This window comes from Stegodyphus dumicola, chromosome 6 (genome assembly GCF_044657685.1).
Source record: "Stegodyphus dumicola isolate Sdum_Otavi_A_Nest chromosome 6, ASM4465768v1".
NCBI classification, from domain to species: Eukaryota; Metazoa; Arthropoda; class Arachnida; order Araneae; family Eresidae; genus Stegodyphus; species Stegodyphus dumicola.
In genome coordinates this window covers 212,431,091-212,453,734 of record NC_140773.1, presented here as the reverse complement: position 1 = coordinate 212,453,734, position 22,644 = coordinate 212,431,091, and the positions used below count along the sequence as shown (strand labels likewise).

Sequence of the window (22,644 nt, the reverse complement as noted above, 5' to 3'; positions counted from 1 at the left end):
TTTCTGGCAAGAATCAATTTTTCTTAATCATTCTGTGCACATGACGTGCTCCATGTGTGTTGCTCTCGGGATTTTTTTAAATTTCAAACCAGGATGGCATATAAACTTTTATAACATATTTGGCTAGTAGTTTCAAGTCATTCTGTTGGTTCAGCAGTTGATACATTAAGGCAAAACATTCTGTTGATTGTAGTGAGCCATCTTAAGAAGGCCATCTTCCCAGGACTCCTGTCTGTTAGGTCTGAAAGGCCTTAGAAATATCAACAAGGTATTTTTGGTCAGTACTGAGGTCTTTTTTGTCAATTTTGGATAGATCAATTGGAATAGGGACATAACCTGTCATAGGAAGGGTTTCACATGTTTTCAGAGAATTTCCTACTGTTCCAGAAAATTGTTGTGGTCTAGATATATTTCCATCAATCTTCTGGAAAAGATGATGAAGAGGCAGTTCATTGGTAAAAACAACAATACTACAAACTAGTGCAGTTTATGACCAACAAAAGATCTAAAAAAGATGCACTTCTAGTTGACACCATCTTAGTCCAACATAAACAGTGACTGATAAAACAGGATTGGCAAAACACCGAACAACCAACTAATTAACAATAAAAAGTTGAAAGATCATGAAAGCCACATGACTGCTTACCCCAAACTAGAACTAATACATTCAAACCTGTTTTTGTGCAATACATATTTCAGAGCACAATCAGTATACCACACAAAAAAAGACAGCGCATAAACAGGTTTGAGTGTAGTCAGATTAGAACTTGTTCTGGTTCTAGTGGCATATTTTGGCATTAAATCTGGTACTTTGGTGTGGGAAGCAATTCCTTGTGCTAATAGTGGTGTTTTTGACAAAGCAACTCATGAAAAAGGCAAAAAAGTATTTAAAAAGTCAGTATAGATATTCACTTGAGGTGTGGAATCTCAAGATGCCAATATTTTGGGCTGACATGTAAACACAATGTGTTCTAGCCAATTTGGAACCATACAATGACTCAGGCAATATGAATTTTTTTTAAAGTGTTTTCTCTCCATCCTATTATTCAGTTGTTGGAGGGGGGGAAATGTGAATAAAGAACCAGATAAACTTTATGAAAAATTGGCACAAACCACAAGGATTACATAATATGTAGGATATTTGTGAATAATTTTATGAATTATATTTTATATTCATATATGGATTACTATTCATGTATTGGATTTTCAAGGCAAGAAATTTTTATTACTTTTGTATTAAAAATGTTCTACAAAGCTAAGAAAAGTGATCTTAGACTGGTTACAGAGAAGTTAAAACTGTATTTCAAGATTAAAAAACTGTAGATTTAATTGCTCTATTTGAGAATAATCAAAAGTTTAAAGAAGAATGAGAATCTGCAAAAGATTTAATTGGGTTAGTAAATTATGATTGAAAGGCTAAGCTAGAAGAAGAAGAAGAAGAAAAAAAAGAAAAAAAAAGAAAGTTTAAAACATGAAGAACAAAGATAGATAGAAATAGAAAAAAATTAAATTAGAAATATTGAAAGCCCAAGAACAATTAGAAAGGCTTAATATAGAACAAATCAAATTAGAATCAGAATGCACCAGAACTGAAATAAATTGGAATATTTCAGTAGGATATGAAAATAAAACATTTTTGATAAAAAATATCAAAACCAGAATCTTCAAAGCTATTTTTCTCTTCCTTAAAATGTGCATTTAGGATAAAAAACATTCAAGATGAAATTAAAGAAATACTCCTGAATTTTCTAGGAGTAAAGGCACTAATATTTTAATTTTTATTATTGAAGATAATTTAAAAAAAAATGAAATTGGGAATTCTAAAGCATGAACCTACTGTGCAAGCTTCTTTAGATAACTTTAGAAAAGCTAAGCAGCAACTAAATGAAACATGTACAGTTCCCGTCAAGTCTGACAACTAACTGGGATAATTACTGCAAGTTATGAAACCTAAGAGATTTTTTATCCTTATAAAACTACGTTACAGATAAACTATATTGAACTCTTGATTTTAAAACTGTGTCGCAGAAAAACATGGTAATAAATGGTTTAAACTCCTTGAATATAACTTGATAATTTGAAAATACATTACATTTTTATATTTAATTGGAAAATAATTTAATATCTAAAGTTCAAAAATAATGCTTACAGGTTCACCATAATTTCTTTTCAAAGAATGAAAATCATACACTTCAAATGAATTACGAAATTCCATATGCACAGGTTCAAATTTAGGATAATCACCAAAGCCTTCCTCTTCTGGATATGGTTCATAATCTTCAGGAAGCATGTTATACTTTTTTGCAGCTGCAATTCTCTCTTCTTTAGTTCTAGGATAAGGCCCTGGTTTCCAGTCCTTGTTCCAAGCTTAAAAAATATATTTTAATAGTAATTTCATAAAGCATACAAACTAATCCCCTAAAAATATTTAATTAATTAAAATGAACTGCAATTTAAAAACTTCAGATTACAATTGAACAACTCAAAACATTCACCATTAAAATAAAAAAAAGTTTTCAATTTAAAAAATGGAAATTTATAAGATTAAAAATAAATTTCAATCTGATTATAATATGCTGATTAATTGAACATTTTAAATAATTTTAAGCTAAACTGCTGAAATCAGTGCATTAGTTTAAGAATTAATCCTCCAGGAGTTCAAGATGTAGAACATAAAATCATATATTTAAAATTAACTTTCAAAACAGTAGCACCAAAAAGTAAGAAAAGAGTTTACCTTTAACATTACTGTAATACGAGTTACAATAAAAGTAAATGTATATAATTATCCTATAAAGAAAAGGCTTAATTATTTAAAGCACAGCTGTGTATTTATTTCCCTGGATATTTAATGCATGAGGCTTGCAAACATGTATTTCCTTAAATCCTATTGTCTGAATACTTATTATTTTATCATGATGCTAAATCATACACTTATACCAATGTTTAATTTATAAGATTAGAAATACTGTAGCCCTATGGAAGACTGTCATAGAAGATGAAAATAAATAAATAAAATAAAAAAAATTCATTAAAAAAATCTGAAAAGTTTCACTCTTAATAGTCGCCCAACAATGCTTGCTCAGGTTTTTTTATGCTCTCCCTAAACTTGCAGTCTACCAGTCTGCTGTTACACTCACTTCTACTAATTCATTTTTTCTTTTTTGGTCTTTAAGCTTTGTTATTGAGTATAATTTCTTCGCACTTACACCATATACAATGAAAGAGCAAAATCAAGAAAATTTTAAAAGCAGTAACAATACATGTTTAGAATTCCCCATGCAACATTACGTATACAACATTTCTCAGTTCATCATATCAATGTTCAGTTTTTTTACTGATGGCTTTACAAAACTTTTATCTTTTTATTATTAACATTTTGTGTGATTACTTTATTTATTGAATATTACATTCAATTTATTTATTAAATATCATACCACATAAAATTCAATCCAACAGCAAAATCACAAAATATTTTTAAAAAAGGCACATCTTTAGAGTTTCAGATAAACATTTGTGCGCTGGAGATAAAAATGTTTTATTCCATACAGTGCTGCCATCATTCACTTTGAAATCCTTGAGTTTGTTAATCAAAAATTCATTAAAGTTTTACAAAATATGAAAGAGATAATAAAACAAATTCCAAATACAGGCTTCCAGGTAACCATGTCCAGGTGGAAGACTATGTAATTCAAAATTAGATGGCTTTAGGTACCATTATTCTTTCACAATGCAAAAAACATACATACACTCATGCAGATTCTTTATTATTAAATTTCTTTAAATATAATACAGGGGGATGATATTTGGTGACAACAATCTGAAAAGTGATACAATGCATTTACATAATTTTGATGCAAAATGCTTTTTCAAGACTAAAATTGCATTCAGGATTAATGTCCCTTTCGGGCAAAATAATCAACAATTAAAATAATTAAACTATTAAAAATAAAATTAAATAAAATGTTAAGAGATAAAAAATAATAAATTATAAAATGAATAATAGATAGTTAAATGAAATACAAATTCTTATCTTATTCAGAACTCTAGATGGGATTACAGTCTTGCTCAAAAACTAAGAAATAGCTGAACCGGACTCCGGATATATTTAAGCCTGAATATAATGTACTTTCAAGGGATAACAGAAATAAAGACCATTCTTTTTTCAGCACATCAATGAAAAAAGTGAAAACCTCTAATAAGAATAAAAAGAATGCAGAACCAATATGAGAGTATAGAAGAAATTTTAACGGAGGATATGTTGGTATGAAAACAAAGAGAAAGGAGTTCAACACTTTCTTACCACTATCTCTCACTAATATAATTCTACCTGTCAAGCAGAATGTGACAAGAGGAAAATATTTTCACCAAATCTGACAGGTTAGATGAGAATAATGTAACAAGTGACACTTTTCATTCCTCATACAGTCAAAAGTCATTAATCCGGACTCGTCGGGACTTCGGCGATTCCAGATTATTGATTTTTCCGGATTATAGATCATCAGTTTAAATCTGGTAAGATGGCATGCAGAAATTATAAAATTAAAAATATGAAACCGTAATTTATGAAATAAAGAACAATTATGATCTAAAGGGTATCAAAATTTACAAAAAAAAAAAAAAAAAAAAAAAGCTTAATATTTATTTGTTAACTTTATTAAACATTTCTTTCAATGTAAGTTGTTTAAGTTGCTTCGTTTTTTATGTGATAATACTTTCTCTTTAATTCTATAAACAGACATAATTTCTTGTTCAGTTACGAAGTTCCGCTGTTCAAGTTCTATAATTGCTGTGTCGAGAATACCGACTAATTTGTCAATCGAAATTCTTTCGCTTTCAATAACATCTGTGTCACTTTCTTCGCTCTCGGATGCGAATTATAATGATGAGGAATTTTATTTAAATCATATCAAAGACGGAGTACATCGAGATGAAATAGTACATTTAGTAAGGAATTATAAGCCAAATAAAATAAAAACATCTGCCCTGAAGATAAGGATAGTGCTGACAGATCAACTTCCAATTCATTGCGCACCGAGGCGTCCCCCCCCCGTCAGAGCAGCGTGAAATTTATAAACAGATTTCGGAATGGTGAGAGAAACAAAGGATATGCCTTTATCCATTTTTTGCAGCAATTCTACTTTTTGTTTAATGGAGTTCGAAACATACTTTTGCTTTGTAGATCCTTTACATATTAGTAAATATATATCAGAAATTCTATTTGACATAATCGAAAGTTCAAGCTTACTTTTATAAAATTGCTCTATCAGTCTGCAAAAAATAATACGCCGGATCCAATTCGAAGATTAAGGAACAACGCAATCTGCAACATTATCTGAATTAGATAATTTTAGCTTAGCTTATACCGTCCATTATACATTAAACACGCATTCGTAAACGTATTTTGCGCTTGTGCACACGCATATTCGCAGCCATAAAGGTCTTACGCGCACGCGTAAACGCGACGCATGCGCAGAAAGTTTGTAGCTTTGAGGTCCAGATTATAGATCATTCCGGATTATGGGTGTCCATGTTGGAAAATATAGCTTATTTTTAAACCTTTTACTGCATCATCTCTCCTCCTTGAAATGTTTATTTAGTTTAGTCCTTATTTTAATATAATATAGTAGTTACTTCTACTTCTTTTCTTGCTGCCACTGTTTGCATTGAAAACGGACTGTTTCAACCTAATTGAGATGCAAAAACGAAACATGATTTACGTCATCTGAAAAGCCGATTCGTGCCGATAGCTGATTGGTTGCCATGAGATGACGTCATTCCTACTTCTGCTATAAGTATCTCGCGTCGCTCTGGCTCAGCCCTTCTAGTTCCTGGTTTCCCGGCTGGTGTGTGAGCGGTTTCCAGCCCCTTCAAAAGGATGTATGCAGTCCAGTGAAAGGATGCCTTGATTCCAGTTTGCGAGATGATGGTTCCAGATTAAAGTTCTTCGGTACCAGAGGCTATCCTGTGAGTGACTGCCGTGGGTGGCATCCATGTTTCTTCAACGAAGGCAAAATTAAAAATACGTGAACGGCGACGACTCCTTGTGTAAACGGAGTTAGGCCGGTTATAAGTGTTTTCACATTTAAATTTTCAGGTGTTTTTCTTGACCATTGATTATGGACTTATTTAATGGGTAGCCAGCTTTATTTTTAGGCCGCATAGTCACTGTTTAGGACATTTTTTGTTTGTATAGAATGCCAGTGTTTTGGAGTACAGGTAAAAATATTTGATGAATAATGATTAGATTATATTTTTCCTAATACTCTAATATTGTTGACATTTATTTTTGTGTTTTTATTCTTTATTATATTGTTAATAAATTGGTTAAGTTTAAAATCTTTTATTGTCTTCAATGTCTGCACAACATAACTCAGGGAGCTTTCATTGCTACCACTGCTAAATGTTTAATTTCTTTAAACTTTAAACTTTGTTTAGCATCATTTTGGTTATGGGCCACCAGCTCCTGAGTTATTTTTAGTGCAGACTTTTGAAGTTTAAAGTTAATTTAGGACTTAAGAGATTGGGGGGCGATTTTTGTTAAAATTCAAATATGGCTACTGTTAGTGTCATGCACAATATTGCTAAACTTGATGCATGTAATTATTTTACATGGTCCAAAGATATGAAGTTTGTCTTGAATGAAAAAAATGCATGGCTTTTGGTCAAAGGTATTGAGAAATGTCCTGATTTAGATGATGTTAAGGGTATTGCAAAAGAAATTATTGCCGACTATCAAAATAGAAGTCGATTGGCATTATCGTTAATTTATATGAATGTAAGCCCTGAATATAGAAATTTGATATGTGAAATTGATGACCCGGTAGTGGCATGGAACACGCTTGCCAAATATTTCCAGCCAGATTATCGGTCAAGACATATGTCCCTGTTTTCAGAGTTCTTAAATTGCAAAATCAAGCCAAATGAAAGTATTAGTTTCTTTTCTTCTAGATTAAAATGCGTAACTGAACAGTTAGCTGATATTAATCAGGCTGTAAGAGACTTATATATAACGTTTCCAGTTTCTTAGGTTCCTTCCAGATAAATTTGATCAAGTAGTTCAGAATATTTTGAGGTGGTCAGATGAAAAGTTCATTTTTAAAAATGTTGAACTTGAAATTCTAGCAGAGGAAACGCGTCTTAATTTAAGAGAGATAGATAGGGAAAATTCCAATACGACTATAGAAGTACAAAGTACTCACTGTGAACCCAAATTTAAGCAGATTAAAGGGCTCAAATGTTATAAATGTGGCCGTCCAGGTCATATTCAAAAATACTGTAGAATGAGAGGTAATTTTTCCAGATCACCCTCACCTGCTTCTTCTGTTTCCTCAGCTGTATCTAGTAGTAATAAAACATCTTCTAAGTGTAAGAATAAACCCAAGTTGAGTAAAAGTAATAATTCCCATGCACAGTCCCATTTTATAGCTCAAGCCAATGTTAACAATTTGGAAGAAAATGATGATAGTTGGATCTTTGATACGGCTGCATCTCATCATTTTTGTAAAAATTGTGAATTGTTTGATACTTTTTCTCCTGTGAAAAATGAGAATATGCTAGTAGCTATTGATGGGGTAACTTTTCCAATTCATGGGAAGGGTACTGTTAAAATGAAATTTGGGGATACGGTTATTTTGCTTAAAGATGTGTTATATTCACCTGAACTGAGACGAAATTTAATATCTGGACCTAGGGTGGATATCAATGGAGCGAGATTTTATGGTAAAAATGGGCAAATTAAAGTTACTGATGATGAGAATTCAACTTTGTACAAGGCTAAGTTGATAGGAAGTAACTATCATGTGTTCCCATAAATAATCAAAAAGGGGGGCAAATCTGTAAAATTTGAGGCATCCACAGTTCAGCATAATAATAGTGAATTATGGCATGGTCGGTTTGGTCATATAAATTATGATACTATTGTCAGGACTAGTAAGAGACATTCAGTTCGAGGTCTTCCCGTGTTAAAGCACTTACCTAATTTGTTTTGTGAACATTGCCAAATCAATAAGCAAAGACGAATCTCCTATGCACCTTTAGAAGGTATTCAAGTAAAGAGACCGCTTGAAAGGGTTTTCTCTGATGTATGGGTAACTATTAACATTCCAGGTAGGAATGGTGAACGTTATTTCGTTTCCTTTATTGACGAATATTCTCGTTATGTGGTAGTATACCCCATTGTGGAGAAAAGTCAGGTGTTTGAAGTATTTGAAAGGCATATAGCACGTGCGGAAAGATCTTTAAACCTTAAGTTGAAATACTTTAGGACTGACAATGGGCGAGAATATGATAATGATCAATTCAGGTCATATTGTAATAAAAATGGTGTACAGCACAAATTTACAGATGTCTACACTCCAGAACAGAATGGAGTTTGTGAGAGATTTAATCAGACAGCTCTCAATAATGTGCGTGCAATCTTACACGATAGTGGAATGAGTTCCGAATTTTGGTCAGATGCAGTAATGTATTTTGCATATTCATTTAATAGAATTTGTCATAAGGGCCAAGATAGAACCCCATTCGAATTATACACTAAGCGGAAACCATCAGTACGTCATCTTAAGGCATTCGGAACGATTGCCTATGCGGGAATTCCAAAGGCTAAAAGAAATTCTAAACTTGATCCAAAGGCAACAAAGGGCCGATTAGTTGGGTACAGTGTACGAACAAAAGGGTACAAAATTTGGTTGGAAAATGAGCAAAAGGTAGTAGAAACCCTAAATGCTACTTTTAAAGAGTCGATTGGAATGCAGAAAAGTGGCAGTGGAGCTGCACTGGGCACCCTACCTGATTTGGAATCTGAAGAAAGGGTAGAGTTCCAATCTACTGACACTCCAGTTGGCTATTTTCCTGAAATAGAGTAAAGAACCGATACCAATGTACCTTCTTCTACAATTGGCACTGACACTCAATCTACATTGAGACAAGTAACTTGGCTTCGTAAACCTGTTCCAAGGCCAGACGGCACTCGTACGGATGTGTATTATTTTGAGAGGGGGTGTAATCAAAGACTACGATCACCAAATGATGTAGAAAGGTATTGCACTGAACATAATATTCAGTATGATCCTACCTTGTTTTATTTCAAGGGAAGCAATACTTATAGTGGTGAAATCGACCCAGCTGGTACTTCTTCAACATCGTATACCCGAGATAGCTGACTAGATGTTTCAATTCCAAACACTTATAACCAGGCAATGAAATCTGCAGAAAAGCTTAAATGGATAGAGGCAATGGAAGAGGAAATGGCCAACATGCGAAAGCATAAGGTATGGCATCTTGTTCCACTTCCTAAAGACAAGACTCCACTAGGTTGCAGGTGGATTTTCAACATTAAACGTGATGAATTTGGAAACATTGTTCGTTTTAAAGCTCGTTTAGTGGCTCAGGGTTATCGGCAAATTAAATACTATACCTATGATGAAACCTACTCTCATGTAGTCAACTTTTCAGTAATAAGGCTTTTTTTCTCTCTTTTAGTTGCACACCTTGGATGGGCAAATATACAATGTGACGTGAAAAGTGCCTATCTCTATGCTCCTTTATCAGAGGAAATTTACATGTCCCAACCACAGGGTTTTGTAGAGCGAGATAAAGAAACTTTTGTATGTCATTTAGATAGAGCCTTGTACGATTTGCATCAGAGTGGCCGATTATGGTACTACGAGTTGGATAGAACACTATGTAACCTAGGGTTCATCAAGTTTGAGTGGTGTAATTGTGTCTATCATTTTAAAGATTTTGTCATTCTGTTGGTTTATGTTGATGATATAGTTCTGTTTGGGAAAAGTGAAGTTCAGGCCAAAAGGATATTAAAAGTCCTGAGTTCACATTTTGATTTGAAAATTTTAGGTAAAACAAGAAAGCTTCTGGGTGTGGAATTTGAATATGAGAAAAATAGTGTTTTAATTCATCAGCAATTATATATAGAAGACATAGTTGATCGATTTAAGTCTTTTAAAATACAAATTACTTCCCTTCCAATAGTTAAAGGTGTGACATACTCAAAGTCTCAAAGTCCCAGTACACAAGAAGAAACGACTGAAATGATGAATTATCCTTATAGAAATGTTTTGGGATGTCTCTCGTTTCTTTGCAATCGTACTCGTCCGGATATAGCTTATGCTGTTAATATATTTTCTCAGTTCCAAAGCAATCCTGGTAAGTTTCACTGGGAAGGATTACTTAAACTTTTAGGGTACGTTTCCAATACCAGACAGCACAAACTCAAGCTGGTATGCAAGGAACTGAAGCTTAATATATATTCTGATTCGGATTTTGCTTCAAGCAGGGATGATATGGTGTCTATTGGTGGACAAATAGCTTTGTTGGGAGAATCACCTGTATTTTGGCGTACATTTAAAGAAAGGGGAGTGAGTTTATCTACTATGGAGGCTGAATTTATCTCCATGACTGAATCAGCAAAAGAATTAGTTTGGTTTAAAAACATTTTGGATGAATGCATTCAGTTTAAAATTGCAAGTAACTATGTTTCGAGGCCAATATTGTTTGCTGATAACATGGCTGCTATATGTTTTACAAAATCACCCATTGAAAACTCAAGGACAAAACATATAGATGTGAAACTATTTTTCATTCGTGATCTATTGAACAGGGAAATTTTTGATTTAAAATATGTCCCAAGTAAAGATAATCTGGCTGATCCCATGACAAAACCGCTGACTAAGCATAACCTGGTAAGATTTTGTGGAACAATTTTCTAATGAAATTTGTTTTTGTGTGTATTTAAATTAAGAGTTTTGTTAATTTGAAAAATATGTTATAAGTCATATTGTGATGGATATTAGGTAAATGTAAAAATGTATAGTGTAGAATGTTGTATGAGTGACCAGGGCCCTGGGTAAATGTATTGAGCGTATGATCATATATATGACTTTGTATTGTTTTGTAACATGTTGGACTTTCTTGCTACGGTAAAAATTTTTGAATAATGGGATAAGATTTTCCCAAAGAAAAATTTTCTTAAAAATTTCTGAATGAAATTGTGATATTTATTTATTCTTGTTTTGAATTTTGTAAAGATACTGGCATTCGGTTTTTATTTCAGGTCGGAGATGATGATGCGGGGGGCATTTGTTGGAAAATATAGCTTATTTTTAAACCTTTTACTGCATTATCTCTCCTCTTTGAAATGTTTATTTAGTTTAGTCCTTATTTTAATATAATATAGTAGTTACTTCTACTTCTTTTGTTGCTGCCACTGTTTGCATTGAAAACGGACTGTTTCAACCTAATTGAGATGCAAAAACGAAACATGATTTACGTCATCTGAAAAGCCGATTCGTGCCGATAGCTGATTGGCTGCCATGAGATGACGTCATTCCTACTTCTGCTATAAGTATCTCGCGTTGCTCTGGCTCAGCCCTTCTAGTTCCTGGTTTTCCGGCTGCGTAATGGCAGACCGCACATTGAGTTGAACAATGTTAAGCAAATTTCGCTTACTGCGCATGCTTGATGGTGTACCTTTGGCGCGGGGAGAAATACTGGCGACTAAGCAACCCTACGCTAGCTTATTCGTGATCACCATAGCTGTCGAGTGTGTTCGAATGATGTTTACAACTGTAATGTTGTGGAACTTTGCGTATTAGTTATTTTAACGTCCATACCGATTGCACTTGCTTATTTTTCTAATATATATTTCATTGTAATTTGTCAATAACAGTGCATTTAATATTTGTTAACATATGCTCGTAATAATTTGTTATTTAAATGTAATTTGTTTACATGTTATAATTTAGTAATTGTAAACTGGAGTATGTCGCTTAGTTTGTTAGCGTATATTCGCGCTTTTATTTTCTCATTTCAAAGAATTTAATAACTAGCATTAAGGAATTGTAAAATTTCTTCAGTGTTATTTGCAAGCACTTGTTATATTCCTCAGTGTTTCTTTATGTATGTACGAATGGAACGTATGGTAAATCCTGAATTGTTTTTATTGCTTAAAAGTATAATGAATAAATTTTCAACTAATATATCCTAAATTTCAGTCTTTTTCTGAACGAAAATTTGTACAGTTCCAAAGGAATGTGCAGAATTTCATAGGTATTATATTTTACATTTTGAATGCAAACACTGCTTCACAATACTTCGCAATAATTTCAGCTTTCTAGTTGTTTGAGCAGTACAGCAAAAAATAATATTTTAACACAGTAATTAATTTACATTTACATTATACTCTACGAAGATTTAAACGCCAGATTTGTTTACAATCAGATGGCGGTACATCTACCATATACTGTATTTATCTTCTTTTCAAATCGCGCCAACATAGTAATTACGCCAAATTGTTTTCTGGGTATGCGCAGTATGCGACATTCGTTTAACACTGTTCAACTCAATGTGTGGTCTGCCATTACGCTTCCCGGCTGGTGTGTGAGCGGTTTCCAGCCCCTTCAAAAGGATGCATGCAGTCCGGTGAAAGGATGCCTTGATTCCAGTTTGTGAGATGATGGTTCCAGATTAAAGTTCTTCGGTACCAGAGGCTATCCTGTGAGTGACTGCCGTGGGTGGCATCCATGTTTCTTCAACGAAGGCGGAATTAAAAATACGTGAACGGCGACGACTCCTTGTGTAAACGGAGTTAGGCCGGTTTTAAGTGTTTTCACATTTAAATTTTCAGGTGTTTTTCTCGACCATTGATTATGGACTTATTTAATGGGTAGCCAGCTTTATTTTTAGGCCGCATAGTCACTGTTTAGGACATCTTTTGTTTGTATAGAATGCCAGTGTTTTGGAGTACAGGTAAAAATATTTGATGAATGATGATTAGATTATATTTTTCCTAATACTCTAATATTGTTGACATTTATTTTTGTGTTTTTATTCTTTATTATATTGTTAATAAATTGGTTAAGTTCAAAATCTTTTATTGTCTTCAATGTCTGCACAACATAACTCAGGGAGCTTTCATTGCTACCACTGCTAAATGTTTAATTTCTTTAAACTTTAAACTTTGCTTTAGCATCAGTCCGAATTAACGACTTTTGACTGTATTTGGTCGCGTTATTCCAAAAATCAGAATGTGCTGTTTCCTAAGCGAAGAGAATCACATTGGAACGAAAAATTTACCCATTGGCATAAACTGCTTGCAACTTCCTGCAGGGTAAACCTTTGATATGCGAGTGTGATCTCTTTTTTCTAATCCTCTTGCTGCATATCCTACAATTTCCATGGGCAATGTAGAAGTAGCAAAATCTGTGCAACCCACGATTTACATTTTCCCCATCTATTTAACTGTGCAGCCCACTCTTTTCGCATTCACAGTTTCAGTTTGGGTTTTCTGTGATGTTTAATTGTTTATTCAGATCTGGGTTAACATATGGCATTAGTTGTCCATATTTTTGCGAAACATGCTAACATGTTTTGCACTACTTCGCATACTGTTTTCAAAGCTCAAAGATGCCTGGTAGGAAGTGTTTTATGAGTAACATAATCTATGTTGATGATACTTATAGCAAACTTATAAGAATTTCTTGGATTCCTCTGTGGATTGATAAATCTGAAGACTGATTTTCTATTCAAAATGTTCGTCAGAGGTGCAAAACTGATATGCAAAATATTCCACCAGATCTCCTTTTCTCGGCAATCGCTGTAGAATCTCCTTTTCTTGGCAATCGCATCTCCTTTCATCATCCTTTTCTTGGCAATCACTATAGAATGCTAATATCCTTTATAAAAAAGATAACCCATTACAAAATATAAGGCTTCTAGAGTTCTATTTGCAAATTATTGAACTAAGTATTCAGATGGAAATTTCAGATGTAGTTCAACTCTCAATACCATGAGACTAACTGATCGACGTTTTTCTAGCCATATACCCCCAAATGCCATCAAGAAAGAGCCATACAGACAGTGTGCTGTGTGTTAAGAAAAATGAAACTGGCAACAAAATTCGCAAATAAATGCGAATTTGGTGCAAAGATTGCGAGATAGGACTTTGCCTCGAGCCTTGTTTTGAAGTTTATCATACTAAACTTCATTTCTAATAAATGTTTTGTACATATTTTGTATATTTTCATTAGTATACACATTTTATCTTTGTATTCCATTAAATAAATCATAATTTAATCAAGATTTATTTTTCAAAATTTTGCTTTTATATGATTATTCTTCAATTTCAATTTTCTGACAAACTTTTTTATGATCTAATTCTATATTGAAAAAAAAAACTCTTACAATTTTTTTTATGTTTTAATTTAAAAATATGTGTAGATCTGATACAGTCAAAAGTCGTTAATTCGGACACCCATAATCCGGAATGATCTATAATCCGGACCTCAAAACTAAAAACTTTCTGCGCATGCGCCGTGTTGGCACATGCGCACAGGCGTTTTACGCGTGCGCGTAAGACCTTGACTACTGCGCATATGCGTGTGCACAACTGCAGAATACGTTTTCGCCTGCGCGTTTAATGTATAACGGACAGTGTAAGCTAAAATTATCTAATAATCTATTTCAGTTAATGTTAATGATTGCATTGTTCCTTAATCTTCGAACTGGATCCCGCTTATTATTTTTTGCAGACTGTAAGAGCTATTTTATAAAAGTAAACTTGAACTTTCGATTATGTCAAATAGAATTTCCGATGCTGGAACTTCCAAAGGATCTACAAAACGAAAGTATGTTTCGATGTCCAACAAACAAAAAGTGGAATTGCTGCAAAAAATGGATAAAGACATGAAGAATGTGACAGAGAAGTTAGTGGAAACGAAAAAATTTCGATTGACAAGTTAGTCGGTATTCTCGGCACAGCAATTAACGGGACTTGAACAGCGGAATTTTGTAACTGAACAAGAAATTATGTCTTTTTATAGAATTAAAGAGAAAGTGTTATCACATAAAACGAAGCAACTTAAACAACTTACATTGAGAGAAATTTTTAATAAAGTAAACAAATAAATATTAAGCTTTTTTTTTTTTTTTTTTTTTTTTTTGTAAATTTTGATACCCTTTAGATCATAATTGTTCTTTATTTCATAAATTACGGTTTCATATTTTTTTTAATTTTAGAATTTCTGCATGCCATCTTACGAGATTTAAACTGATGATATATAATCCGGAATCGCTGAAGTCCCGACGAGTCCGGATTAACGACTTTTGACTGTATATGTAATAAAAAATATGCAATTTTTGAACCTATTTTGACAAAAAAAATTACGCAGCGAGAGGGTTAACCTTTTAACTCTCATGCCCGAAATAATCTCGGGCACGGTACTGGTGTTCCAAAATGTCACGGCCGAGTATTTCTCAGGGTAATTTTTTTGTTCTTTGAGTGGATCATATTGCTATGCCTGAATATACATTGTGAGAAGTTTATTTCAGCTTCAGTTCAATAGATGGCAGAACTTTACTGAAGGTTTCAAAGGATAGAGGTTTATGTTCAAAGTTTTGTGGCATTTTTTGTTGCAAAATGGCGTCCAGTTCTTTGAAATGTTATACAGTACAAAGTCCGAAATCCAGACTCGTCAGGACTTCGGCGATTCCAGATTTGGGATTTTTCTGGATATTAGATCAACATTTTAAATCTAGTAAGATGGTACATAGGAATTATAAATTTAAAAATATGTAATCATGATTTATGAAATAATGAAGTATTTATGATCTAAAGGGTAACAAAATTAAAAAAAAAAAAAAAAAAGCTTAATATTTATTTATTTAGCTTATTAAACATTTCTTTCAAGTTAAGTTGTTTAAGGTGCTTCGTATTTGTGCTAGTACTTTCTCTTTAATTCTGTAGACAGACATAATCTCTTGTTGAGTTACATTGTTGAAGTCCTGTAACTGCTGTTTCGAGAATTCCAATTAAGTTGTCAATCAAAATTTTCTCGTTTTCAGTAACTTCTCTGTTTTCAGGTCTAGAACCATAATACAGATTTTGCTATTCATTAACTGATTGATGATTGAGAAGAATTGTCATCACAATGAAAAACCTCTTTTTTATCATCTTCATTCTTTGAGGGCCGGCACTAGATATCTTACCATGTGATGCAGTCTCTGTGAGTCCCAAATTCTGCGATTTGGTGCGGCAATATGAGCCCTGGCGCTGGTTCTGGGTTTATGTGAATAACAAATCAGTTATTCTTAATTCAAATAGCCAGAAATGTAATCTTTGGGTCTATGAGTATCATCAACAAAATGTATTTTTAGCATATGGAAAGAAATTTTTGGTAAATTTTTCCTTGCCAACATTTTTTAACGCATTTAACTTAAATCTGTAATCATCGCCAAGCATAACGTCAACATAAAAGGTTACTATACTACTTTATTATTCAATTACTAACATTAAAAAAAAAGTTTAGGCTACTACGTGAGTCATTACTCAAGTTGTCATATTTTGATAAACATGCGGTGATGAAAGAAAAATATGATAAATAATGATTCGCCAGGTTGGCATCAGATCAATAATGTACCTATGTGGAATGTTTCGGTTTGAGATGTGTGCCAAAGCAGATACGCAGCAATGCAACCAATTTACTGATCATATAAATTTATACTAAAACGATTGTTTCTTCAATAACAAGGTATTTTATTTAGTGTCGAAGTGAAATTATGAATCGGGACTCTCCAGATGTTTTATTATGTGTTGAGGAGGAAATCAAATGCACATGCGCAAAGCAACGTTGTTGTTGGTTTTGAGGTCTGGATTTACATCATTCCGGATAATGGACAACCGGATTTCGGACTTCATACTGTATAGATGATTTAGATTCTTCAATCAATGATGAAGATTTTGAAGACATCGATACTAGTGATGCAAGTGAAACTGATGAGAGTGACATTGAATGTAGCAGTAAATCAGCCGATAGCGGTGATGATGATATAGGAAATGCGAGAGACTGATGTGAAATAACTGCTTCTAGCCTATCAGGGCCTCCATGGTTCCATTTTACAGGTTTTCCAGGTGTAACTTTTTCCATAAACATAAACTACACTCCTTTAGAAAAATTATAAATGTTTCTGGATTCAAATCTAATGGATATAAATGTCAAAGAAACGAATAACTATGCAGAACAAGAAAGAAGAGCAAATAGAGCAAAAATATCAAGGTGCTCCCGCAATAAAAAATTGATCCCTACAAATGACAGAGAAAGGAAGCTATTCTTTGGGCTAATAATTCTTCAAGGTATTGCCCGGAAACCAAATAAGGCTATGTACTGGTCTCAACGAAAAGTTTTGCACACTCCAGTTTACTCAAAAGTAATGCCTGTAAATCATTTTATTTTGATTTTTCGATATTTACATTTCTGGGATAATGAAGCTGAAGAAAAAGAATATTTACCAAATTAAAAACTTTGGAAGCTGCATAATGTGATACAAAATTTATGGCAAAAGTTTTGTAACTTTTACATAACGGAAAGAGCTGCATCTGTAGATGAAAGCTTGATGCCTTATAAAGGAAGATTATCTTGGAAACAATATATTCCAATCATACATGCATGATTTGAAATCAAATTTTTTATGCTTTGTGAGGCTAAAACAGGGTATATTTGTGACTTCATTATCAATACAGGAAATAGAACTGTCTTCAATGAATTGTTTATAAATTATGGCCTTTCCACAAAAGCCATCATGCACCTATTGAATCGCTTTCTTGAAATGGTTACTGTGTGACTGTAGATAACTATTACATGTCACCCGAACTTGCTGATTTACTTATAGCCTCCAAAACAGATGTTCATGGCACAGTAAGGATAAACAGATGAGATTTATCTACAGAATTCGCTAAAAGAAAGTTGCAAAAAGGCCAAATCATAGCTTTTCAAAGAGGTAAGATTTTGGCTATAAAGTGGAAAGATAAGAAGGCTGTGTATTTGATGAGCAGTATTCATGATACTCCCATGATCAGCCCCAAAAATAAAAAAATGAAGATATACTCAAGTATAGTATAGATCGCTGTGATTAAGAACTATCCTTTCATACGACAATCTGAAAACGTCAGAAAAAATATTATAAAAAGATATTTCTACATTTATTAGACAAGGTACTCTGGAACTCATTTTTGCTCCATAAAAATGTAGTTGCGAAACATATTACATTTTTAGAATTTCAAATCCAAGTTTTTGTAGAAGAGCTTTTACATAAATATGATCATGCAGCTTCTGGACAAAAGAATCTTGGCAGACCACCTACAATAGATAATCCTGCCCGTCTTACTGAACGGCACTTTATATCCTATATTCCTCCTACTCCTGCAAAATGTAAGTCTACAAGACAATGCAAAGTTTGTTGTTCAAAAAAAGATGAAAATGGGAAAAAGATAAAGACGGAAACATGGTACTGATTGTGGAGGTTAGTTTATTACTTGGAAAAGTGTTTCCAGTTATACCACACAAAACTTAAATATTGAACTACTAATAGGTATTTATTTTTATTTATTTATTTTTTTAGAAAATAATTAAATTAATTTCTTTTAATTTTTAGAAAATAATTAAATTAATTTCTTTTAATTTTTAGAAAATAATGCTCCACTAGAAAACAACTTTATCACTTAGCGAACTTAGCCACCTCAAGCGAATATGCACTGGTTACAAAAACTTAAAATTTTTATGCATATAAATCAAAATATCAATTTTTAACTACAGTACAAAGTCTGTAATACAGAGTCCATTATCCGGAATAATCTATAATCCAGACCTCAAAGCCACAATTTTTTTTTTTTTTTTTTTTACACTCCGCATTTAATGTATAACAGACGGTATAAGTTAGGCTAAAATTACCTTTACTGATTCTAAGGCATTTCAGTTCATGTTGCAGATTGTGTTGTTCCTTAATCTTCTAATTGGATCCAACTTGTTATTTTTTGCAGACTGTTAGAGCAATTTTATAAAAAATAAGCTTGAACGTCCGATTATGTCAAAAAGAGTTTCCGATTCTGGAGCTGCCAAAGGATCTACAAAGGGAAAGCATGTTTCGATGTCCATCAAACAAAAAGTAGAATTGCTGCAAAAAATTGATAGTGACAGAGGTTAGTGAAAATGAAAAAATTTCGATTGACAAATTAGTCGGTATTCTCGACACAACAATTGCAGGACTTGAACAGTGGAACTTTGTAACTGAACAAGAAATTATGTCTGTTTATAAAATTAAAGAGAAAATATTAGCACAAAAAAATGAGGCAACTTAAACAACTTACATTGAAAATGTTTAATAAAGTAAGCAAATAAATATTAAGCTTTTTTTTTTTTTTTTTTTTTTTTTTGTAAATTTCAATACCCTTTAGATAATAATTGCTCTTTATTTCATAAATTACGGTTTCATATTTTTAATTGCATAATTTCTACATGCCAACTTATCAGATTTAAATTCATGATCTATAATCCGGAAAACCCCTTAATCTGGAATTGCCGAAGTCCTGACGAGTCCAGATTATGAACTTTGTACTGCACTAAGTATATTCTATTTTGTACTAAACATTTGATTTTTGCAATAAAAAAAATTGACACTTTATGTACCCAAATCATCAAAATAACTTGACAGTTAAAAGGTTAAAAGTCTCAACTTCTGTCCAAGGATTTGCTTCCCAGGGAAGGATAGGCATGCATTCAGAAGTCAGAATCAATTTTTAACTTCCTTTTATTATTACAATACAGTTTTTGAAATCAAAAAGGCTGTCTGCTGAAACCGTGTTCAGCTACACAAAAGAAGTGCTGCAGTCCTCTTATTTAGGACTTTAGCAAGAATTATGATTTATCTAAAAACTAAAGTACTAAAGCTGGGTTCCAGCAGAGTTTAGGCTCTGCCTTACACAGATGCACATATCAATATATACTATTCTGCTAGGTTAATATGTGTGTTTTAAATTTAAAAAGCTTGAAGAATTAATCAAATATACTTTTTAAAAAATATTTCCATACACCAGTTAAAAAAATTTTAATACTTTCTTTCTTAAAAATATAAATTATATTTAATTAAGGAATAATGCTTATTTAAAAGATGTTGCTTAAGTATCTAATCGAATATTTTAAACATCTCAGAAGGAATATAATCCACTTCTAGGTAAGCAGATTTGAGAAAGCATTAATAACAACAAATACCCATATTCATTAATGAATGTATGAAAAGAATATACTGATAACGCCAATTTTTTCCTTTTTGGGTACATATAATTAAAATAATAAACACACTGGTATATAAAAATGATAAAGTAACAACACGAAATAACTGAGCAGAAGCCATTATACTTCATTCATTTTATGAAATAATTCATAAAATAATAATTCAGTTCATATTACAGCAAAATAATTTATTACTTATACACAAAATAGTAATTTATGAAAGCTGAACATTTTATACAGCAGTTGGTAACAAAGATACATTCTCAAAGATACTTTTAATAACATTATTTTATATTATGATATGTATATCTGTGGACCCGTATAGTATATACATAAAAAATAAATTAACCTGTAACAATTTTCTATAAAAACACATTAGTAATTTGCAATTGTCAATTTCAAGATGACCTTATCAAAAAATAATCAAATTTGAAAATTAAAAAGATAAAATGCTCCAAGTTGACATGCTGAAATCAGTTTAAACTTAAATAAATGTAGAAACTTTCATAAATTATATTTAATAATATAACATACGTCTTTACTAGGAGTAAGCTTTCGCGGGAATGTGTGGATAAAGTGAGACAATAGAATTCAGTTTTACTTATATTTATACGCTATATGCAAATACATTTATTCACGCATAACACTTGCTTAGTTAGTCAAACCTTTACAGTTGGCAATACATTTACCAAAATAACATGTTAGAGTAAAAGGCCGCCCCTGCCCCCTCCCCAAAATGAAAAATTTTAAACATTTCAATGCAGATGTTTTTAAATGCCGTTTTCTGCACCATGAATCAGGGATTAATGTAAAAAATTTCTTAAGAAAAAAAAAAAAAAAAAAAAAAAAAAAAAAAAAAACTTTAAATTGTTACAATATTTGTTCAGAAATAACCCAGTATTAAAATAAAATATAACTTTCATAAACTGAAACCGAAGAAGAAAAAAAAAAAAAAAAAAATTACACAAAACTTCTCAAACCAAATAAAACTTAGATACTTTTATAAACATACCAGACAACAAAAAAGTCTGATTATTTATAGACTCACTTTGACAAAACAAGGGAGGTTATCTATCCAAGCAGAGATGCTTTTCTATTCAATATGATTTGTGTACTAGCTTGAACATATCAGCAACTAACTGCATTTAATTATGCAAAATTTATGTAAGAGTTAAAGATGAAATGCATGTAAGACAACAATGCAGATTTTTAATAATTATTAATAGCGGCAATTGTGAAAATTCTCACCTTTTTCCTAAATAATACATTTCCAATACTTTAATAACAAAATTAATTAACCAATCTGAATATTTAAAGTGGTCATTTGTTTATATACCCGTGGTAGAATGGATATTAATTTACTCACTAGTTATACTTGAATTTCGTGTGCTTTCTTTAAACGCAGGAAAAACATTCCGTTTTAATTGCATGCTAGAAGCAGCAAGCAATGCTTTTCTGAAAGGTAACATTTTTCTCTCACTAGCCCAAAATATCAATAACAGACTTTGCTTTAAAGCTCCAAGGAGCCCTTATGGCTTCGTTGCCAGAGAGAAAGAAATATAGTATGGAGCAAGGAGGCTAACCTCCCGCAGTGGCTAATCGCACCGACGGTGCGAATAGCTAACAGGCTATTCACACCACCTACATTCGCGCATGCGCAAAAGCAGCCCAGGTACCAGCATTATACGCCGATTTCCGTAAGGCAGGCGGTAGTGAGAGCGAAGGTTGTAAACCCTAACTCAGCAATACAAAGGGTTGTTAATAGTTCACCAGCAAGAGAATAATTTGCAAGTAATAATTATCAGTTACAAAGACGAGGTCAATCTATGTACAGTCGGTCACAAAAGTATTCGAACACCGGTACCCTATCAGAAAATGACAAGATGGCGTTTTTTTTTTCTCTTTCTCTCTGTGTGTCGTGTTATTCCATCCTAGGTTTTCTTCTCCCCCCATCTTGGAAAAAACTGGAAAAAATTGGTTACGATCTCTTTTTGAATGGGGAGATGCCATTTTGAGAAAAAGCTGACGACCCTATCTTGGAGAATGAACATGACCGCTCTACACACCCTTTTACTCACTCTCTCTCTCTCTTTGAATTGGGAAGCCATTTTGGGAAAAAGCAGACGACCCTATCTTGGAGAATGGAAATGAACGCCTCTCCCTCTCTCTTTGAAATGGGAAGCCATTTTGGGACCCTCTATTCTTGGGGAGGGAGAAAACTGAAGTCTGCATTTCGCTGTCTCTGAATGCGGAAAGCCCTTTTGGGAAAAGCGGACCCTCTTTTCTGATCTTGGAGAACTGGAAATGAACGCTCTACACGATCTCTCTTTGAATTCAGAAGGTATTTTGGGACCTTCTAATGTTGGAAAACTGAAATGAACGCTCTACACCTTCTCTCTCTCTCTCTCTTTCTCTGAAATGGGTAGCCATTTGAAAACTCCCTAACTTTGGAAAAAAACAGAAATGAACGCTCTACACCATCTCTCTTTGAAAAATGGAGGGGTGTCATTTTGAGACCTCCCTCCCCTAAACTTGAAAAAAAAACTGAAATGAATGCTCTACACTT

The 22,644-nt window shown here is 32.8% G+C and overlaps 1 protein-coding gene across 1 annotated transcript in view; it reads right to left on the bottom strand.

The window, feature by feature from the left end:
* The window catches only part of ND-ASHI (NADH:ubiquinone oxidoreductase subunit ASHI), a 31,490-nt gene extending 9,857 nt beyond the window's left edge, over positions 1-21,633 (bottom strand). The window contains exons 1-2 of the mRNA XM_085819478.1: positions 21,445-21,633; positions 2,150-2,367 (exon numbers count right to left, since the gene is read on the bottom strand). Coding sequence (XP_085675604.1) covers positions 2,150-2,367; positions 21,445-21,547 — 321 coding nt within the window. The 5' untranslated portion in view covers positions 21,548-21,633. The remainder of the gene's footprint in view (positions 1-2,149; positions 2,368-21,444) is intronic.
* Positions 21,634-22,644: the final 1,011 nt, after the last annotated feature.